Here is a 17,044-nt window from a genome sequence, read left to right on the forward strand (position 1 = left end):
GTATAGGAACTGTACCTCCCTTAATCACAGGACTCTGCAGGCGGTGGTGCGGACAGCCCAGCACATCTGTAGATGTGAACTTCCCATGATTCAGAACATTTACAAAGACAGGTGTGTAAAAAGGACTCGAAAGATAATTGGGGACCCGAGTCACCCCAACCACAAACTGTTCCAGCTGCTACCATCTGGGAAATGGTGCAGCAGCATAAAAGCCAGGGCCAACAGGACATCCGACTGTTTTACTCATGCTGACACAATTGTATTTCTATGTTATATTGACTATCCTGTTGGTCATACTATTTATTATAAATTCTATAAATTGCACATTGCGCATTTAGATGGAGTGGTAACAAAGATTTTTACCCCTTGTGTATATAAAGGATAAAGTCAATTCAATTCGATATTGGCACTGTTGAAGAGAGCCAGTTGCACATGTCAGCTGCTTGTACAGTGGTGATTGACGGGGAAGGGATGGGAAACTGTGGCTTGAATTTTGAATCTATGTCCTCTAATCCTCTTTAAAGGATTGCCTTCTTCCTGCAGGCTAGTATGTTAATTTAGCACTTCTGTGTTTTGGATCACAAGTTGGTAGGTTGCCGTCAGCAATCCTTGGCGTTGAACTTGTGTGTTAACCGATGACAATTCAATGGGAGAGTCAAATTCCACAAATTGTAACAGTACTGACAGGGTAAACATTGGATTTATATAGCACTGCTCACAACCTTGTTCACAGTTAAGTACAGTGCAGAGAGTGCAATAGCCAGCTTCCAGACAGCTTCTAAATGCCGTATTTGAGGAGGGCTGGCAGGGAGAAGAGTGAGTAGCAAGCAAGGCAGAATCCTTTGCTTTTCAAGCTGTCTTTTAACTGCACTTCGAGGCAGATCATTGGTAGACAACCTCTAACAGTACAGTCAGTGTCAGCTATGGCTAAGTCATGTAATGGGAGTTTAATACACAGCCACATGGAAATGGTACCATTGATGCATACGTGAACTGTAAGGAACCTGAACCAACTCCGCAGGGAAAGGAAGATTAACTTGCACTCCTTGTTCTCCAGGCATTTGATCAGAGTATCTGCAGGGATGAGCATTTGGCAGTGGCTTTCTTTCAGCGAGGGATAACTTTGTACAAACATGAAAAGTAAGTTCTCTTCCTACATTTTTTTTGGAGACAGCTCAATACATTTCATAGTGAAATCGGTAGGTGCCCTAAGGTTTTCACAGTAGGCTAGACTTAGGGCTGCTTGGGAAAACTCTGAATTCAGTTTATCAGATTTTTTTGAAGCTGTATAACGTAGATGAGTACAGCACTAGACAGGCCATTCTACCCATGAACCTGTGCTGATATCAAAACCAGTTTATACAAAATGTCCTCCTCCCTTGTATCATCTATATCCCTTCATTTCTGTCATATGCACGTTCCTATCAAGATTTTTATACTCCACCAAACTGCCTGCCTCCATTACTACCCTGGTATCCTATTCCAGGCGCCTATCACTCCCTGCGTAAAGTACAATATGTCCTTCACATCAGTCAGAACAAGCACTGCTTGCATTTTGTCATTTTCTTTTGGTTTCACTTGATATGTGTTTGACAGAACTTGCGAGCCAAGGATCATTGATGGAAATTAAATTACTTGTGTGATGTCTTTTCAGAACTGTTTAATTTTATTGCATTTAATATTACACCATATTGTGTTGTTCAGATATGAAGAGGCCTCTAGGGACTTTACAGAAGCTTTTAATCTACTGAGAGGCAACCAGTTAATTGACTACAAGCAGTTGGGCCTAAGGTACAAGCTGGGCGCTTGTCAAGTAAGTACAATTAAAGAACAAGTTTGCCTGTGCAAGACTGGCTCAGTTAGGGAAAGAAAGCCCATGAGGAAAGGGGTATCCTTTGGGGTGACAAGGACAGAAAAGAAGTCCAGTTGTTCAGTACATAACGGTAAGTTAGGAAACCAAGAAGATCCTACTACAGGCATTCCATGATAGGGAGATAGGTTGCTGAGCATGGGACCAAACAGGGAAAATGGTGCTCACTCTGGAAATATTTTGGATTATGGAGGTATCCCCAAGCTTCATTCATGATGGCTTCTGCTTCTGGGGCCACGGTCAAAACTCTACAGCTGGTCCTTCCGCTGGACAAATTTTAGATGATGGCAAATGAGGATCAAGAATCACACCCCCAAGAAGGCTTCATGACCCGTCAGGGAGCTTCTGTGTGGGATTACTGTGTCAGGGGAAGCGAAGCTTATCCCCCAAAATTCCATATGCTTTTGAAAGAGACCCGGGTGTGGTGAACATTATGGTTGCTTCTTCTTGGCTAATGGCCTGAAATTCACCTGGTGACTTCTGCAACTGGATGTCATCTCAGTATTAATCCCCATCTATTTCACAATGTTAGTTGAAATGGAGTGTCCATGTTCTCAATACGTATGTTTGACTTTGTGGTAAACTATTATACCCATCTGGACACGCCCCTCTGCCAACTGCTCCTGTGGCTCCTCCCACAGACCCCTGTATAAAGGTGATTGGAGGCACTGCTCCTCCCTCAGTCTCCAAGATGTTGTGGTCACTTCTGCTGCTAATAAAAGCCTATCGTTTGCCTCCTGTCTCCAAGAGTTATTGATGGTGCATCAGGCTTGTAGTAAATGAAGACAGCAACTACAAGGCAGAAAGTGTGCGTCATGCATTTTTGCTTCTGACCACAGGGAGACAATTGGCCCTGTGGCCTAATTAAGTTTCATTTATTCCTAGCATGGAGGAGTACACTGCAGTGCACATAGCTCTGCCAGTTGTTTCAAGGTAGGTTGGAACAATCTAGTCTGAAGGAATACTAACACTATGGTAATGAAAGGAGCACAGACAGGCTTTCTTTGTCCTGACCAGGAACAGCTCCTGGGGTGATGATGCAACTAAAATATTTCAATTGGCTCAACTTGAATGATGAACTTCACCCAGGGATCACTTCTTCCTCGCTCTAGAAATGTTCATTTGATTGATGACAAAGCCTGGAATTTAGATGGGTGAGGAAGAAATATTGTGGGTAGAAAAATAACTTAATATGTCACATCTGTGATCCTTCAAGCAGGGAGCAGAATTCAGTGAAGTGCATGTGAAAACGCAGATCCTCTCTCTCCACTTTTAAGTGGGTAACCTGAGTTACCTGTTGTTTTAAAGTTAGGCCGATGTTTTGGTGTAATATAGACTACATACTGTTGCTTCTAAGCTGTTCACTTAATTGGTTAACTATGGCCCATCTATGGCTGCCAGTGGGGAAAAATCAAACAGGAAATGCTCAAGTACTCAGCAGGTCGGGCCACAACCGTGGGAACAAGAAAGGAGTCAATGTTCCAGGTCTGACACACTTTCCCAGAACTTGGAAGAAGACAGAAGAAGCTGCAGGGTGAGGGGGGGATGTCCTTGATAGGGTAAAACTGGGGTGGTCTTGAGAAAAGCAGTAACAAGGTTAACTGGTCAGTCAGTGAATGAGAGTAAGTTAGGGGGTAATAACATAGATAAAGGAATGTGGGACTTGTGAAGTGTAGTGTCAGCTGGAAATGATCCAAACCATTAGTTCTAAGAAGGTGCTGTAGGATCAGAGCACAGTGTGACAAAGCTTTTTATGTTACTCCATCTATAAGGCAATACTTGTTTCTTCTTAAAGCCTGATGATTTAAACGTACAGACAATACCAGTTCTCTAACACTTCTGCTCTTCGATCCTCACAGGTGCTTCACAATTTAGCGCTGGCACATGTTATGTTACAGGAATGGGACAAAGCTGAAAAGGTTATGAAGAAAGCCTTAACTTTTAAAACTGAAGCCAAGAGCAATTTTGTGGACCAGGCTCTGGAAGCTGTTTGGGTATTGTCTTCCTTCTAGTATTTCCCAGTTTACAGATCTTCTGTACTTTGCATATTCACAAGCCCCTTGTGTGTTAACTGTGATTAGTTAGAGCACCGGGGAGAACACACCCAGTGAACTGTACATGGTTGGTCTCTTTACCCAGGGAGAGGTAATAATGCATTGCAAACAGTTCAGGGAAGGCTTACTTGAAATAGTCAGATCTTCTTAGGAGTGCAAGGACTGCTAGTTTCTTGGAAGGCCTAGGTTTGTAACTGCTGGAGTTTAATAGAGTGAGAAGAGGATTGATTGAAACATACAAAATCTTGAGGATGGCTTCCTCTACAGGAAAATTTAAAACTATAAGTCACTGTCAGTTTTTTTGAAGTTGTAACCAATATAAGACAAAGATGAGATGACTTTTTTTCTAGGAATGGTACATCTTTGGAACTCTCCTGCTGATACTAAATACCTCAAACAATCACAAACATTAGCCACAATTAAAAAAATTCTTAAAGGTCTTAGATAAAAAATAGAAAACTTTCCAACCCATTGGTTAGTTCCAATGATTATTGCAGGGATAGCTTCTATCACTTTCCCTCCTGTGAAATATATGTGTACGGTCTCTCTGCTCCTCTGGCAGAGAGTTGCAGGATTTCCCATTATAGATAATGGAGAACTTCTGCAACAACCTGCCCCCACATTGATCTCGGCCAGAGATCAACGCCATAATGCAGTCAGCAAAACTCCAACAAACTCCTGACAGCAAGTCTGGCATTTGTATGTTTTCACTGCTTGTGTTGACATCATGCAGCTGCTAACAGCTGTGCCAGGTTTGAGGTCTCTTTGGTGATTCTCTGTAGTATTTGGCTTGTTAGTGACTAACCTGTCTCCACAGAAACGTGAGCCGTTTGACCTCCTGCCATTCCCAGAAGGGGAGTTCTTCAGACCGAAGAAAAAAGTGGTAGCTCAGCTGGAAAAGCAGGACTTCCTGGGAGAGGCCAAGGTAGTGACTCATCTCCATTTAACCAATCCGTATTTTGAATGATTGTCCAACTAAGTTGCCAAGGGATTTGGTTGGGAGGGCTTTAGCTTTCTTCAGGGGGCCGTATCTCATGATCAGATATCTTTGTTAAATCTCCTGTTTGTGAGATTGTAGCCAAAGTTGTGGACAGGGCCAGAAGTGCCCGGTTCTGATTGGGGCAGAATTGATAAGGCCCAGTTCACTTCTATTTAACTCCACCATCCAGACCTTATTCTGAATATCTTTCAGCTGAGCTTTGACATACTCTGATGTTGAGAAGAAGTAGGTGAGTCTTCATCATTATACCCTCCTTTTCCAAAAGCACTTCTTATTTGAGAGAAAAAGGGGTTGTTTGATTATGCTTTAAGAAATATAGGCTAACTGAAAACCCGTGGAGGGATAGCAACACAGAATGAAACATTTAGCAAAGTTGGACAATTAGATATTACATAACAAAGGCTGATTGAGTGATTTTCGTCACATTTTTTTTTAAATGAGTTCAACCTGGAGCAGTTTTGACTCTCATTTTTGTAGCTACCTGCAGTAAATGGGGGCCCAACCTGTACCTGAGCCCTTGCCAATGTTGCTGTTCTTCAGGAAAGAAGACAGGTGACCCAGAGGGATAATTGCATCTTCGTAAATGGAAGACTGGTCCGTCTTGAAACAGCTGCTGGGGTAGAGCCTGGGTAGTGGGGTTAGTTTTTACTTTTGAAGCAGATATTGGCCCCCATGGCTGGAAATGTGGTTCCCGGGAAGTGTTGTTCATAAGACACTTAACTTGAGGTGCTGTACAATGAGGATGCACAGTATAAAGTTTAGACATGATGGTAATAATGGCTTCCAAATTCCATACAAGGTAGGTTATTTTGACAACAGAGATCAGATAAAATAGATGACAGTGAATTCACAGCCCACTCTTTACTACTTGTGATTTTATTTTTTTCTGATCAAAATCAATAGAGTTAGTGACGTTGAACATTGACAAGTCAATACCACAGCTTTTCTTCCAGTCCTGCTGAAGGATTTCGGCCCGAAACATCAACTGTACTTTTTTCCATAGATGTTGCCTGGCCTGCTGAGTTCCTCCAGCATTTTGTGTGTGTTACCACAGCCTGTGCATCATCACCAAATTGACATTTCCGGCTAGTTTCTGACTGTGCATCTTTTATTTCTAGAGCAGTTTTAATGCAGTAAAATGTTTTGGCAGTGAGTATTCAAACAAAGCTTGATAGCAAGTCACATGGTGTAGGTATTAAGACTTTTCTACCAAAGCTCAGTCAAAGAGCTAAAGACATTTGAAAGGAGGAAATGATCACTGATGAATATCCTGTCAGGTTAGAAACCTGTGCAGTCTCTACACACTGAATTCAGCTGCTCTCATTTGCTTGTATTCTAGGTGGTTGCATCAATCATCGACAAAGATGAATTCTCCGGTTTCGCTCCCTTGCAGCCTCTGGTATTTATGTATTTTTTTAAAAGCAAGAATGTATAACTTGAATCTTTGTTATTAAGTATTCACTGACTTAGATACTATCAACTTGATGCAAATGTTACTTCTGTTAGAATTGTGAGAAAGAATTGCACAGTTTGGGTGGAAGGGGAAGTGAACTTAGCACAGAGCTGGATCCACAGAGAATTCCCTATCTGACCATATCAGAAACCCTTTGAAATTTGAGATGTATAATAAGTAGAAATGTCCCAAAAGGACCTAACTGTAATCCCTTCAAATGGAATAATGGGCCAGATTTTAATCTGATTTTACAGTGCATTCCAGTTAATTGGGTCATCGGTTAATCAGGGCAAATGCTTATTTGGGACAACTCTTAAAGAACAAAAAATAATCGAGAAAATAGCCGGGATTCCCTTCATTTATTTAGGACACTATGCCACTTAATTGGAGCAAGAGACTGTTGCTGATCAGTTTCTAACTAGTGTCGGATGTGTGTACTTGTGTGACACTACACTGTGCTTAGAGCGAATAGTTTTTAAATATCAGTTGCATGTGCTTGTGTTCAAAACCAGTGGTTTTTTTTCTCTGATAGTTGGTGAGAAATGAGCAGTGAGACAATTCAGAACTGCCTTTCTCACTGTGCTTCCAAGCATTCGGTCTTAGAGGTGACAGAAAAGGCCAGGAATTAATATAAAACAATTGCACTACTTCAAAAAACTTCAGAACTATGAAGAATTTCAATGCTTCGACTATCATCTTGAATATTGCAATGAAAATTAAGATTTGGAGGATGCAATCATCGATAGTGTTGTATAAAGCAGTCCATTATCTGTAGTAGGAGCCTGCATTGATTAAATTTGTTAATTTGCAGTCATTCAAAAGAACATGGCAGCATATACTGAATGAATTCCTCCATTGATAATCATTAGGAACTAACACACAGTTTTGTAGTACTGCTGTAGTATTGATAATGTTCTTATTTGTTCTGTACTTCTTTTAAATACCTATATAATTTGTTACTCAATTAAACAGGTTTGTCTTTTTGTAATACTTTTTTAACTATTTCAATGAAACTTGGACTAATTGTGGTAGTCGCTTCCTTGGGCCAAAATGTACTGGTCTTAATGTGTCCCAATTAACTCAAATCCACTGTGTATTCAACGTTAGAGTAAACATCTTTTCAAGGTGTTGCTGAAAGTGTAGTTGATGATTTAACAATGAGAGTATCCGATACTCCATATCTCAAAAATCCTGAGTGTAAGGAAGAAGCAACTGTTTGTCTCCTTAACCAATCAGATTGATAGCGTATGGAAGAGAACTGCAAATTAGATTGGTGAATTTAGTATTGAATTTAGTACAGAAGTTACATTAGAGAAAAGGGAGAAGTGGACAGTCGAGATAGAGATGTTATGTTTTAGAATCAATTAAGATTGGAAAGAATAAGCATACTTATTGTAAATGTTCAGTGCAGTGAAGATGTTTGGTAGTTATTAACATGTGTAGGGTATTTCAACTTGCAATAACCTATCCTAATCTTTATTATGCTTGTTTGTATGAGTGACATGGAGTAACCTCAGGCTACTCGACACTTTCCACTGATAAACTGGTTCCATGAAGCTAAGTAGCTCCGCCTGGACAAGATAAAGGGTTTGAGTTTAATTACGCATCTCTCCTCACCCGAAGCTACTAAATAAACCGTGAGTCTAAATGACAGTGAATACCAACAGTGCTCCTGTTAATTTTGACTGAAAAGGCTAATATTGTCCAAGAAAGAGTGAAATTTAATTTTGAACTTGTACAGTTTTATTTTGTTTGGAAGCTCAGTTGCTTTGAATTTGTTTTGTAACTGGATTTAGGGAAGAAGTACTCAAACCGATGCTTTAAGAGGCTTTATTAAAATGAGTGATTTATGTATCCTTTTTAAAAAATGAATGTATTTCCACTCTAAATGTTCTCTTGCTCTGTGGGCTATGGATGTCACCAGCAATGCCGGCATGTCCGTGCCCAGTTACCCCGAACTGAGAGCTGAGTTATTAATGAACCACTTCAGTGAGTCAGCAGTCAGGGAGGATAAATCCCTAGGGCCTGACAAGGTGCTCCCTCAGAACTTGTGGGAGGCAAATGCAGAAAACAGCAGCCTTAGCAGAGATATTTAAATCATCTTAGGGACAGGTGAAGTACTGGAGGATTAGAGGATAGATAATGTTGTTCCGTTGTTTAATGAAGGCTCTAAAAATAAACAAGGAAATTATAGGCTGGTGAGCCTGACATCAGCAGTGGGGAAGTCATTGGAAGGTAAACTAAGGGACCAGATATGTAAGTATTTGGATAGACAGGGACCTATTAGGGATAGTGAGCATGACCTTGTGCATGGTAGATTGTGCCAAAGTTGATGAAGACAAGGCAGTGGATGTTGTCTACATGGACTTTAGCAAGGCACTTGACAAAGTCCCGCATGGGAGGTTGGTCAAGGAGATTCAGTCGCTCAGCATTCAAAATGTGGTACTAAATTGGATTGGACATTGTGGGAGAAACCAGAGAGTGGTAGTAGATGGTTGTCTCTCTGAGTTGAGGCCTGTGACTAGTGGAGTGTTGCAGCGGTTGGTGCTGGGTCCTTTGTTGTTTATCATCCATATCAATGATTTCGATGATAATGTGATTAACTGGATCAACACATTTGTGGATAACACCTAGATTTGGGGTGTAGTGGACAGTGAGGACGACAATCAAAATTTGCAGTCGGATCTGACCCAGCTGAGAAATGGCAGATTGAAGCTAATGGAAACAAGTGCGAGGTCTTACAGTTCAGTATGAACAACTAGGACAGGTTTACACAGTGGATGGTAGGGCACCGAGGAGTGTGGTAAAATAAAGGCATCTGGGAATATAGGTCCATGATTAATTGAAAATGGTGACATAGGTGGATAGGGTCATAAAGAAAACATTTGACACGTTGGCCTTCATAAATCAGTGTATTCAGTCCAGCAGATGGGATGTTACATTGAAATTGTATAAGACGTTGTGAGGCCTAATTTGGAGTGTTGTGCGCAGTTTTGCTCACCTCCCTACGGGAAAGATATAAATAAGGTTGAAAGAGTACAGAGAATACTTACAAGAATGCTGCTGGGTCTGGAGGACCTGAGTGATAAGGAAAGATTGAATAGGTTAGGACTTTATTCCTTGGAATGTAGAAGATTGAAGGGAACTTTGATAGAGGGATATCAAATGAGGGGTATAGATAGGGAAAATGCAAACAGGCTTTTTCCGCTGAGGTTGGGTGAAACTATAACTAGAGGTCATGAGTTAAAGGTGAAAGGTGAAGTGTTTAAGGGGGAACATGACAGGAAACTTCTTCATTTAGAGGGTTGTGAGAGTGTGGAATGAGCTGCCAGTGTAAGTGGTGCATTTGAGCTCAATTTGAACATTTAATAGAAGTTTGGTTAGGCTCATGGGTGCTAGAGGTATGGAGGGCTATAGTTCCAGTACCAGTCGATAGGACTAGGCAGTTTAAATGGTTCTGCACAGACTAGATAGGCCGAAGATGCTGTACTTTTCTATGAGTTGAATTCTATTTAATGCTCACTTGTTAGAAACTATGAATGGAAAGCGAGCCCAATATTTTTTTTACTCTGTGTTTCGCAGCCACCTTCTCTAATAGTTGTTGTGCATTGCTGTGTAAACCTAGTTGTGGTTGGGAGAACATTCTGTGCCCTATTGAAGTCAGTAAAATTAAATAACTAGCCACAAAACTTGAAGGCGATGTCAGTGTGGTTTACCTCCTCTGAGAATGTTATTATGCATTTTGAAGCCACCATTTTATTTAGAGCAAAACTTGGTGATTTCAAATATATGAATCAGATCTATTATTCAAATTTCATTTACAGGCACCAGAACCTGTTCCTCAAAAGAAAGTACCAGAAAAATTCAAGTAAGTTTTTAAAATTTGAGCTCTGCTTGTATTTATATGGGATGCTGGTGAGCAGAGAACTCAGAGGAACTGATGTGTGCATGTTTGCCTGTGGTTTCAGACTGCACTGATTTACTCAGTCATTGGTACCCTTTAAACTGAGTACCAACTTCATAATCACATTCAGGTTTATTAACACTGACATGTGTCATGAAATTTGTCACTTAGTGGCTGCAATGCAGACATAAAAATTACAATGAATTTGCAGAAGTAAATAGTGTGAAAGACAAGGTGGGTGTTCATAGACCATTGAGAAATCTGATAGTGGAGGCCGAGAGCTGTCCTTAAAATGTTGAACGTGGCTCCTGTACCTCTTCCCAATGATGCTAATGCAAAGTGGGCATTTCCCAGATGGTGAGGGTCTTTAATATTGGACCCTGCCTCCATCTTGGAGCTGGCTGCGTCTACAACCATCTGCAGCCTCTTGTAATTCAGTGGGGTGGAGGTTCCATGCCAGGATGTGGTGCTCCCTGTCAGGGTGCTTTCCACCATACATCTTTAGGAATATGTTGGTGACATGCCAAATCACCTCAAGCTCCTAATGAAGTAAAGCCGCCTTTGTGATTGCATCAATGTGTTGGGCCCAGGATAGACACTGACATCAGGAACTTCAAGCCTTACACCACTGACCCCTCAAAGTACATTTATTATCAAAATATATATACATTATACAACGAGAATTGACTCCTTACAGACAGCCATGAAACAAGAAACCCAAAAGAACCCATTTTAAAAAAATCGACAAACACCTAACGTGTAGAGAGGGGAAAAACACAAATCGTGCAAACAATAAAAGTAAGCAAATAGCATTTAGAATGAAAGTGAGTCCTCAGACACGAAGCGGGGAGCAGTTGGTGTGTGCTTCTCCTTCCTGAAGTCCCTGGTCTTGCTGACTCTGGGAGCTTGTAGAGACACCACTACCGACTGATCCATTATACCTCCTTGTCGCAATCTGTGGCGTGATTGACAGATTTATAGGAACATGTACTAAATGTTAGAGGATCTCAGCAAGTCGAGCAGCATCGACGGAGGGGGATAAACTAGTGATGTTTCGGGCTGAAACCCTTCATCAGGACTGGAAAGTATGGCGATAGAAGCCAGCATGAAAAGGTGGGGGGGTGTTGGTAGGGAAACTAACAGGTAATAGGTAAGACCAGCTGAGGGGTAAGGCAGGTGGGTAGGGTAGGGTTGAAATAAAAAGCTCCCTTTTCTCAATCTCTTTACTCCACCGCTGGAGACAGTCAATCCACTGACTACTTTTACAAACCTATCAGCTCCCTCAAGTATCCTGACTATATCTCTTTCCACCCTGTCAATTGTAAAAATAGAACATTGAAGAGTACAGCACAGGAACAAGCAAATCAAAAACACCCAACACTAATCCTTCCTACCTACACCATGTCCATATCCCCCCCCATCTTCTCACATCCATGTGCCTATCCAAATGTCTCTTAAAAGCCTCAAATATTATTTGCCTCTACCACCCTGTCAGGCAGTGCTTTTCAGGCATCCACTACTCTCTGAGTAAAAAGTTTACTCCTCACATCCCTCTTGAACCTATCCCCTCTCACCTTCAGTGCATGCCTTCTGGTATTAGACATTTCAACCCTGGGTAACAGATGTTCTCTGTCCACTCTAGCCCCTCGTAATCTTGTATGCCTCTGTCAGATCTTCCCTCAGCCTCTGGCGCTCTAGGGAAAACAGCCCAAATTTATCCAGCCTCTTGAGATAGCTCATTACTTCTGAACCAGACAGCATCCTGGTGAATCTCTTCTAAAACCCTCGCCAAAACCTCAGCATCTTTTCTACAGTGGGGCAACCAGAACTGTACACAACACTCCAGATGTGGCCTAACCAGAGTTTTATAAAGTTGCAACATAATCTCTTGACTTTTGAACTAAATGCCTCGACAAATACTATTCCTTTCTCACAGTTCCTCTGTCTCCACTGTGTGGGTTTGTGGGGGAGAGGGATGAAATCAGAAGCTGCAAAAGGAGTAGTTGCTCCCAGAGCTGAGCAGGGGTCCTGAGAATAAATTACTACGATTAAGCCAATGACACTGTTCACAGATTAACACCCTGTTGTTGTCTGCCTCCCACGCACAGGCCATGCTTACTTCTCCCTTTGTGGACTCTGTTTCATTTAGTGTCTCAGATCCCAAAAGGAATAAATCCAGACTTCACATAGTTACTGATGTTTGTGTCTCCGCCACAACCTTGAGCTCTTCATTTCCATCAGTCAATTACTCTATAATTTCACAAACAAGAGAAAATCCACAGATGCTGGAAATCCAAACAACACACACAAAGTGCTGGAGGAACTCAGCAGGCCAGACAGCATCTGTGGATAAGAGCACAGTTGATGTTTTGATCCAAAACTCTTTGGCAGGATTGATTCAAACTACACCCAACTAGGCTCATTTTCGAAAGAGTTATTCAGCTTAATCTCTTTGTAAGGGCTCATTCAGTTTCCTTCTTATGATTGAAATCCGTCCATCAGTTCATAGCCTATGAAGTTCGACAAATGATCAGTGGCATTATTTCTTTTTGTAGAGGTGGGACAGCACATAAAATTATCTTGTTAACTCAGCCGTGATGTTTAAACATTGAAAAATGAACATATGGGGATGTGACCAGGTTTAATAAAGTTTCTTTATCTCTGTAGAACACTGGAGGGGAAACCTTACCGTGTGTTATTTAACTTCATCCCTAATAATGAAAGGGAGCTGGAATTGCAGTCGGGAAATATCGTCTTCCTGCAGGAGCAAGGTCAGGACAACTGGGCCACAGTCATGTTCAACAACAAGGCAAGTTTCATGGAGCAGTTCTCAGCAGGGCACAGTGCACCCACTTTAGGGGATCATTGGATGTAGATCGGAAACTCAGAACTGTATGACAATTCTTTTATTCGGAGTACCATTCTGAAGGTTTGTGGTGAAATTATGGACATACAACTGATGGCATTTGAAACAACAAGCTAGCATGTCCATGATGGTTGGTTTGATGCATCCTTGTGTATGTAGAACTCAATGTTTTTAACATGTCAACATTGTCTGCAATAACAGATAGTAATTGAGGAAAAGCAAAACAGTAGCTGGTCTGAAATACCTACTAATGTAAAAATAATTTATCTTTTGGCAGGTTGTTAGTGTCATACCTTGGGTCAGCCTTCACTCCTTTGGGTGCTCCTTCAGAGAGTTGATGGGCTTATCCACACTATCACAACCGGAATGTTAGGATCAAAATAGATTTGACTGTTGGGTCATTCTATGCCCTCAAACTGGCAAACATCCAAAAGTAAAGGATATCACCTCACAAATCTTCTAAACTAACTCATCTAATACTGTGTAAGTTACATGGTAATGGATGTGTGAATTAGGGGCCTTGAACAAAAGATTCTTCTTTTTTGGGTAACCAGGATGTTCTGTTGGATTCAGAAGATAACTTGGAGACATATTGAAGTGGACTTTAGCTTATTGACATGATGCTTGTTTCACCACAGAATCTGCTCCAGTTTCCACAATGCAGTTCTCAATAAATGTTCTGGCAATGAGTACTTACTCCACATTGTAGTGAACAATTGCACATATTGGAACTGGAATTAAGACCAGAAAATACTGGAAACACTCAGCAAATCAAGCAGCATTTGTGAAGAGAGGAACCATTGTTTCAAATCAGTAACTCTTCCTCCCTCCACAGGAGCTGCTTAACCTTATGAGGTCTCCACATTTTCTTTGATTTTGCCCTTCAGTAGTCATTGGAGAGCTCAGTGCCGGGACCTGTTTGTGCTTCATTTATTCGGTTGGTTCCTGCACCTGAGCATGGCTGACCAAGGACTCTGATCACTTAGATTTCAGTAATCTGTTTGCTTCCCCAGAACAATTTGCCTCTCATTGTTCGGCTTTGGAGCAGCCTGCAGTTTGGCAGTGTCATTGGCAGAGAGAGAGGTGTAAGGGAAGTGAACAAATGGGCTCTATTTCCTTGGTTAGCTGCACTCCCCACCTTTAGTTCCTTGTTCACATAGCTTTCCACCTGTTGTGACTTCACTCACAGAAGTTGCAGGTGCAAAGTTATAAAACCACCAGGGTGCAATTTATCAAAGGGAAATGGTCAGATACCATAAGACTACCGTATGAATACCATAATTGCCTGAATTTATATTTAAAAAATCAAACGTGAGAAATGCCTACAACTGGTGATGGCAATACTATCAAGTCCAGATAGTACATCTGGGTCTGGACCGCCATTATCTTAATACATCAAAGGTGGAAGCTGAATCTCATCCTCATGGAAGTTCATTTTCTTATACAAGCATTAACACAGCTTTTGTAGATGACAATCAGCTCCAACTGCGAAGACCAAAATGTTCCCCAACCCCCAACGATACTGATACAACGATATCAGTTCTGTATATAGAATATACATATGATTGCATACATTTCTGCAGTGGAAGTTACAGGGTTACAAGCCATCTGCAATAAGATGAGCTGTCAATTTCCGGTGCATCTGAAACGGGAGAGAGTATTACCATTTAGAGTCACTGTTTTCTGTTCCTCTTCCTGTCTTCTCCACACTGCCCCATCTAGTGGGCTGGCTGAGAACTATCAAAACTCACCTGAACTGAAATTGAAATAAAAGACAGAAATACTTAAGCTCAAACAGTGTGTATGCAGAGAAACAAACTGGTGTCCTTTAATTGTACCAAAACCTGCTCTGGTTCCAATCCCTGTGCTGCCAGTATCATTTTGAATTTGGCAGGGGTGGTAACCTGACGTTAGCTCTTTGGCACCTCAGGAAGGCTCACGTGACTGAGGAACGGTGAGGGATGTCGCAGTATCACTGAGGATCACCTCAACTTGAGTTTATTCATACCACTTTTAACTCTTGTAGTAGCATTAATTCTTGTCCTTCAATTGTATAAAACAACATGATGGGTGTTCTTGCACTTTTTCAGCTCAATATTGTATATAAAATTTAATTTTAAAGATCTTCCCAGCAGCCATTGTCACGTTTAGTTTGGTTGTGTTAATATGTGAAGTATGCTGCTTATAGACATTTGCTAACTCTTTGTTTCTTGTTTGTTAGACTGGGTTAGTTCCCTACAACTATTTGGAACCACTGGAGCCAGTGAAGGTAAAACTGTTTATGAAACAAATGCCTCTTTGCTTGATGTTTAGAAACCTTTTATGGAGTTTCAAGTTTTCCCACAATGACTACAGAAATCACAGGCACGTGTAGTATTTGCTCCCTACTCTGTGGTCATCCCAGTCAGAGGCAGCAAGCCAGTGTAGCTGGGTTTAGGGAACTCGTGTTGAGTGAACAGTAATCAGTCAGTCCCATTAAGAACCTTGTGACAGCACATGAGCATTCTGGTGGTGGGGTGGGGGGGGGGGGGGGGGCTCCAAACGTCAATTGGTTTTTCAGTGCCCAGGAGAATTGCAGATTGGGCCGCCTATTGATGGTGACCTGTGATCGAAAGCAAGAGGCACACTTCAAGTGTCTGAATGCGAAGGTGCCGCTGGTAAAGCATGGTGACACTTTGCAGGTAGCTAACTACTGACAATTCTACTAAATTTTGGGACTATGATCACTTCAATCTGTGCCTGTAAGTTCCTGCCGGGAGGTATGCTTTTACAACAGGCGTTTTCGTCGTATCCTGGAATATTTGGTGAGCTGGACTCTTGAGTATGCAGGTACAGCCATGACAGCCATTGCTGGAGCAGACTTGGGGCCAGACTGAAGGGGCGGGGCCCGGGACCATGAGTGGATAATGAATGATGTTTGACAATTTCAGCGCTGAGCCTGACAAAAGATTTAGGCAGAGGAAGAACACATGAGGCTTTATCGTGTCTCAGTGCTAAACTGACTCTCTGACTGTGGCCTGCAGCCTTCGCATTCACCTCAGTGGCTTTGCGGCTGTGGCCTGCTGCCTTTGGACGCCTGGACCAGCTGCAGTACTGAACTGGCCCCAAGGCTCTGGCCCTGCTTCCAGGGAGTCTGTGGTTCACCTTCTGTGGATTGTTTGCTCTTTTAAAAAAAATGGCTTGCATGGTTCGTTCTTAATTTTTTTGCTTTTTTGATGAATGACTGTCTTTGTGGTGTGGAGTCTTTGTAAATTTTGTTGTGTTTCTTTGCTTTGTTGTTGCCTGCAAAGTGAATCACAAAGTTGTATATGGTATACATACTTTAATAATAAATGTACTTTAAGCTGAATTCAGTTCCCTTCCAGCAGTGGGATGTTACTATAACCAAGTCAGAGAGAAAACTATTGATACTTTGCTAAATGGAATTATAAAGAACAATGCAAACCCACCCTAACTTTATCAGTGCAGAAAATAGTTTGTAAATACTGTTTTGTGTAGTGTATTTTAAAGAAAACTCCAAGTTGATCTTTTCTATAAAAGATAATTTATTTTGTGTGCATTTTCTGATCAGGCAGAAAGATCACCCTCTCCTGATATCCCTGCACCACCCAACTCAACAGCTCCTGACAGACCGTCTGGTATGAAAGGTGAGTAGTTTCACCACACAGTGCGGTAATAACTACAATTGTCCTAGCTAAAAAATTTTAACACATTCAATAGGAGAAATTAATCACTGTTCATGAGGAATAGAATAAAATTGCAGGAAACACTCAGGGCACATCTGTGGAGAGAGAAATTATCTTTACAAGTCACAATTCTTAAATTGGTTCAAATAGAAAGTCCTGGATGCAAAACATAATTTTTTTCTTGTATCTCCACAGATGTAAATTGTTGAGT

The 17,044-nt window shown here is 41.4% G+C and overlaps 1 protein-coding gene across 1 annotated transcript in view; it reads left to right on the forward strand.

Annotated features, from left to right (window-relative positions):
- ncf2 (neutrophil cytosolic factor 2) overlaps window positions 1-17,044 on the forward strand; it is a 32,151-nt gene that overhangs the window by 2,481 nt on the left and 12,626 nt on the right. The window contains exons 2-10 of the mRNA XM_059984479.1: window positions 1,058-1,140; window positions 1,705-1,813; window positions 3,730-3,864; window positions 4,742-4,849; window positions 6,264-6,323; window positions 10,202-10,245; window positions 12,949-13,090; window positions 15,369-15,416; window positions 16,719-16,794. Coding sequence (XP_059840462.1) covers window positions 1,058-1,140; window positions 1,705-1,813; window positions 3,730-3,864; window positions 4,742-4,849; window positions 6,264-6,323; window positions 10,202-10,245; window positions 12,949-13,090; window positions 15,369-15,416; window positions 16,719-16,794 — 805 coding nt within the window. The remainder of the gene's footprint in view (window positions 1-1,057; window positions 1,141-1,704; window positions 1,814-3,729; window positions 3,865-4,741; window positions 4,850-6,263; window positions 6,324-10,201; window positions 10,246-12,948; window positions 13,091-15,368; window positions 15,417-16,718; window positions 16,795-17,044) is intronic.

Source organism: Hypanus sabinus, chromosome 11 (genome assembly GCF_030144855.1).
Source record: "Hypanus sabinus isolate sHypSab1 chromosome 11, sHypSab1.hap1, whole genome shotgun sequence".
NCBI classification, from domain to species: domain Eukaryota; kingdom Metazoa; phylum Chordata; class Chondrichthyes; order Myliobatiformes; family Dasyatidae; genus Hypanus; species Hypanus sabinus.